General features: G+C 42.6%; 1 protein-coding gene across 1 annotated transcript in view; it reads left to right on the top strand.

Moving 5' to 3' along the window:
* Nucleotides 1–5006: 5006 nt before the first annotated feature.
* Nucleotides 5007–6135, top strand: part of LOC123752450 (basic proline-rich protein-like) — a 6837-nt gene continuing 5708 nt past the window's right edge. Inside the window, exon 1 of the mRNA XM_069335181.1 lies at nucleotides 5007–5021. Within this exon, the coding sequence (XP_069191282.1) occupies nucleotides 5007–5021 (15 nt within the window). The remainder of the gene's footprint in view (nucleotides 5022–6135) is intronic.

Here is a 6135-nt window from a genome sequence, read left to right as displayed (position 1 = left end):
TCTCAATCTTTCGTACATTACGCTTCACTGTTGAAGGTAAATCAAAAATCACTTCTCCAAAATTCATTTTATTTCTAGTCTGACGCGACACGGGCGCGTTTCGTAAAACTTATTACATTTTCAAAGACTTCACAAATACACAACTGATTAGAACGTATCTCTGATTTTATATCTACATTTGAGTGAGGTGGGAGGGGTGATGTGGCATTAACACAAGACAGAACAAGAGGGGATATTAATAGGGTATTAAAAGTATCAACACAAGACAGAACAGAAACAATGGGTATTGAATAGAAGTGTTTGTAGAAAGCCTATTGGTCCATATTTCTTGATGCTTCTATATTGGAGCGGAGTCTTGAGGTGGGTAGAATATAGTTGTGCAATAATTGGCTGTTGATTGCTGGTGTTGACTTCTTGATGTGTTGTGCCTCGCAAACGTCAAGCCGCCTGCTATCGCTGTATCTATCGATGATTTCTGTGTTGTTTACTAGGATTTCTCTGGCGATGGTTTGGTTATGGGAAGAGATTATATGTTCCTTAATGGAGCCCTGTTGCTTATGCATCGTTAAACGCCTAGAAAGAGATGTTGTTGTCTTGCCTATATACTGGGTTTTTTGGAGCTTACAGTCCCCAAGTGGGCATTTGAAGGCATAGACGACATTAGTCTCTTTTAAAACGTTCTGTTTTGTGTCTGGAGAGTTTCTCATGAGTAGGCTGGCCGTTTTTCTGGTTTTATAGTAAATCGTCAGTTGTATCCTCTGATTTTTGTCTGTAGGGATAACGTTTCTATTAACAATATCTTTCAGGACCCTTTACTCCGTTTTATGAGCTGTGGAAAAGAAGTTCCTGTAAAATAGTCTAATAGGGGGTATAGGTGTTGTGTTAGTTGTCTCTTCAGAGGTTAGAGAGAGAACCTCTGAAGAGACAACTAACACAACACCTATACCCCCTATTAGACTATTTTACAGGAACTTCTTTTCCACAGCTCATAAAACGGAGGAAAGGGTCCTGAAAGATATTGTTAATAGAAACGTTATCCCTACAGACAAAATCAGAGGGTACAACTGACGATTTACTATAAAACCAGAAAAACGGCCAGCCTACTCATGAGAAACTCTCCAGACACAAAACAGAACGCTTTAAAAGAGACTAATGTCGTCTATGCCTTCAAATGCCCACTTGGGGACTGTAAGCTCCAAAAAACCCAGTATATAGGCAAGACAACAACATCTCTTTCTAGGCGTTTAACGATGCATAAGCAACAGGGCTCCATTAAGGAACATATAATCTCTTCCCATAACCAAACCATCGCCAGAGAAATCCTAGTAAACAACACAGAAATCATCGATAGATACAGCGATAGCAGGCGGCTTGACGTTTGCGAGGCACTACACATCAAGAAGTCAACACCAGCAATCAACAGCCAATTATTGCACAACTATATTCTACCCACCTCAAGACTCCGCTCCAATATAGAAGCATCAAGAAATATGGACCAATAGGCTTTCTACAAACACTTCTATTCAATACCCATTGTTTCTGTTCTGTCTTGTGTTGATACTTTTAATACCCTATTAATATCCCCTCTTGTTCTGTCTTGTGTTAATGCCACATCACCCCTCCCACCTCACTCAAATGTAGATATAAAATCAGAGATACGTTCTAATCAGTTGTGTATTTGTGAAGTCTTTGAAAATGTAATAAGTTTTACGAAACGCGCCCGTGTCGCGTCAGACTAGAAATAAAAATGAATTTTGGAGAAGTGATTTTTGATTTACCTCCAACAGTGAAGCGTAATGTACGAAAGATTGAGAAAATTCGTGTTAGAATTATTAATCTTACTTTTTCGGTCATATTTAATAATATATGTCTACAGGAAAGACTGCTACCAAAATATACTAATATATATATATATATATATATATATATATAATATATATATATATATATATATATATATATATATATATATAGTCTCTTTTTTTTGTAAGTGTGACCAGGCATTGACACCTGCCATTGGAGGACTACCGAACATCAACACTCCAACACTCTACCGTCACATTTCATGGGGGCCTGTCCAAGGAGCTTGGACAGGCTTGGCCCTGTTGAGAGTTAGCTTTGGTAGCTTCTGAGTTGGCCCTACCAGAAATCAACCATTAAATTTTAAAAACCTCTTTTTCTGGTGGAGCCCCTCAGTAGTTACATGTTCCCTTCTTCCTTGTAGGTTGGATTGGATTAGTTGGATTTGGCCAGCTTGTGAGTGATGTGATGGGCTGACTGGCAACTCTGGTGACTTGGATTGCCACCTGTTGGCAGTGGAGTGCATCACGATTAGGAATTTTGCACTGCGGTGGCAAATTCCCTTATTAGGACACCACACCCTGCCCTGCCATCCTCTGCCACCGACCTGTCACAATATACATGTAAACTGTTGCCTCTTGATAACCGAGATATCATGCTTCCATACAATCACCGTAATTGTCCCGGTTCATGATGAATCTTTTTCACCTTGAGGGGTATAATTTCGATGTCTATTTTCTATACTTTCCTGGGAGCAGACCTATTACACTGGTGAGAGGGTTTACAGTAGTCAAGTACATCGTATTCCCAGAGGTCATGAGCTAATCCCCTCGTGCAGCGTGTCTCCCTCAGTTTCCTGGAAGTGTGTACGTCACTCAAGCAGGTCTGAACGCTTGAAACAGCTTATTCTCTCCTTTTCTCCGCATGAAACGAATGGATACTCTAGTGCTAATGTCACGGACTCTATCATACACACTCTGTAAATTTAATTCCATTCTCATTATTTCAATCATTGCATTTCTTTGACATCCAAGAATAATCCTCATAGCCTCGTTCTGTATCAGGTCTATTTTTTTTAATTCTGCCTTGGCCTGTGTAAGACAAAACGGGTGCTGCGTAGTCTATCAGGGACCGAACAGTGCTTATGTATAACATCCGTAAGATAGGTACCCCAACACCTTTACCAGAAAAAGCCAGTCAAAAGTCTAAGTCATCCCCAATAAGTTCACTAAATGATAGCCATACCGTGTATAACATCTCCCACCTCCTCCCAAGTTCACCAGTAAAAGCAACATTGCGTTTCTCAAGAAATTTTTTCAGTCCTGTGACATCCATTATTGGCCCAAATGATTCCTTCATTTTATGTGTAATTATAGGGTTCTTCCTTTCACTACGACTACCATCATTCACACACACTTCACTTTCCTTCATTTCATCACTCAATATTTCATTATTGTCCTCAACCACTATATCCTGACTTTCCTTCACTGTTTTGTGACTTTCCTTGACCTTCACCTGAACGTTTAATTTCGCCTCAATGGATTCGATTCTATGCCCAAGATTTTGGAGGAACTCGCCAACTTTTCTTAGTTCAGCCCACACCTCCTTGACCATATCATTATGGCCCTCTTTCTGAGCCAAAGTAGCCACTTCACTCATGTTGGCGTGGCTGCATGTTGCTTGAGCCTGACGAAGGATAGGTGACTTCTTTACCCACGCATTCGTCTGGTTCACTGGCACTGTTTGGGGCAGACAGTTTTGCTGTGCTCTCGGTGTCTGGGTAAGAGCTCTTGCTTGCTCTGTAACATTCACCGGCCAGGGAACATCCATACTCGGCCTCTTGCTACACACAGCCGAGCTGTCATTGTGAACACCTCCACAGTTACAGCATCTGGGAACTAGTTTCACACCCAGATTAAGTCTGTTTCTACACACATTAGAGAGGTGAGACTTTCCGCAGAAACGACATCATGGATCATGTTGACAGCTCCAGGATTTATGCCCCATCTGCAGCATTTCAGGCATATTATGGGCTCTTCCACATACTTTGCTACATGCCTGTAGCCAGCCCCGGTAATGAACACTCTCTCGGGAACTTCACCTCTCACTAGAGACACCACCTGATTCCTAGCTTCACCTTTAATAAGGTGACGCTTGGCCCACACAAATCGTTGGTCGTCGAGGATGAAGTCGGGGTCTAGACTCTGAGGGTATTTGTAGATAATTACCTTCGTCAGCTTCTCGTTCCCCTCTGGTATTTGCATAACAATTCCATCATATCCTTGCTGGGTAAGATACTCCACTGCCTCCATAGAACCTACCGTTAAGTAAGGTCTGTTTACACCTTCCTTCAGCAGGGGCTCGAACTTGCGGTGTTCTCTTCCAAGTTTGACTGTCCACAGCAGCTTGTGATGGTAGGCCAGTGTGCATGAGACAGGGAAGAGAAGCCTCCATCTCTGCTGACCCTCACCTTCCTGACATCGTTCCGACCGTTCGTTGACACTGGTTTGATCAGTCTCGGCGTCTTTCTTCATTCTCTTGTCGTTTGCGTTATGTGTACTATCACTGTCAACACTACGCCTTACATCTTGTCTTCTCCGTTTCTTCAGTTGCCTGGTTAGAACTTCTTGAAACTCACTCTCCTCGACTGACTGGCTGCTTTCTGAGTCCATGTTAATATTGCCGTGGAAAGTCGCCAGTTCTTCTGGTGACTGAGTTTCCATCTCAGTACCCAGCATGGGGGAAGATGTGTAGAATGCGATTGATACTAGTTAGTCTCATTATGTGTAGACTGAGCTAAACACCAACACTAACTTCACCCCTAGTCGTGGAGCAGGTACTTCTTGACCCGACCGCATCCCAGGTAAGACTTACCAGTGGATATGTAAAGAAGCTTTTGCTAGAGTTGGATGTGACAAAGACTATAGGCCAGGATGGAATATCATCATGGATACTAAAGGAAGGAGCAGAAGCACTGTGCCTGACACTCTCCATGGTGTATAACAAATCACTGGTAACAGGTGAACTGGCAGAAATTTGGAAGGCGGCAAACGTAGCCCCGATATACAAGAAGGGGGATAGAATGGGGGCACTGAACTACAGGCCAGTGTCCTTAACTTGCATACCATGCTAGCTAATGTAGAAAATTGTACGAAAAAAGCTAGTCGAACATCTGGAGCGAAGAAACTTTGTGTCACAACACCAACATGGTTTCAGGGATGGCAAGTCATGCCTCACAGGATTAATGGTACGATCAGGCAACAAGAATCAGACAGGAAAGAGAGGAGTGGGCAGACTGCATATTTTTGGATTGCCTGAAAGCCTTTGACACAGTGCCACACCAGAGACTATTGCGAAAGCAGGAGATGCAGGCAGGAGTGAAAGGGAAGGAACTCCATTGGATAAGGGAGTACCTAAGCAACAGAAGGCAGCGAGTCACTGGGCGGAGTGACCAGCGTCACTGGTCACTGTCTCAGATTGGCGTGACGTCACCAGTGGGGTCCCGCAGGACTTAGTCCTTGGACCCATACTGTTTCTTAAATATGTAAAGGATCCTCCAGATGGTATAGAATAATTCCTCTCATTGTTTGCTGATGATGCAAAAATTATGAGGAGGATTAAGATGGAGGAAGACAGTATGAGACTACAAGATGACCAAGACAGACTGCATGAATGGTCCAACAAATGGCTACTAAAGTTCAACCCGAGTAAATGTAAGGCAATGATACAAGGCAGTGGAAACAGGAGGCCAGACACAGGATACAGAACGGGAGATGAAGTCCTTCATGAAATGGACAGAGAGAAAGATCTAGGAGTTGATATCACACCAACCCTGTCTCCTGAAGCCCACATCAAAATAATAACATCTGCGGCGTGTGCGAGGCTGGCTAACATCAGAACTGCCTTCAGGAACCTGTGTAGGGAATCATTCACAACCTTATATACCACATACGTAAGACCAATCCTGGAGTATGCGGCCCCAGCATGGAGCCTGTACCTTGTCAAGGTACGAGCTCCATGCTACGAACTCGCTTCTCAGTCTACTATGCAAGGCCCGATTTGCCTAATAAGCCAAGTTTTCATGAATTAATTGTTTTTCGACTACCTAACCTAACCTAACCTTACTTTTTCGGCTACCTAACCCAACCTAACCTATAAAGATAGGTTAGGTTAGGTTGGGTAGGGTTGGTTAGGTTTCGGTCATATATCTATGTTAATTTTATATCCAATAAAAAAAATTGACCTCATACATAATGAATTGGATAGCTTTATGATTTCATAAAAAAATAGAGAAAATATATTAATTCAGGAAAACCTGGCTTATTAGGCAAATCG

This window comes from Procambarus clarkii, chromosome 4, assembly GCF_040958095.1.
Source record: "Procambarus clarkii isolate CNS0578487 chromosome 4, FALCON_Pclarkii_2.0, whole genome shotgun sequence".
Classification (NCBI taxonomy): domain Eukaryota; kingdom Metazoa; phylum Arthropoda; class Malacostraca; order Decapoda; family Cambaridae; genus Procambarus; species Procambarus clarkii.
Note: the sequence above shows the minus strand (reverse complement) of the source record. Positions and strands in the feature narration are given on the sequence as shown.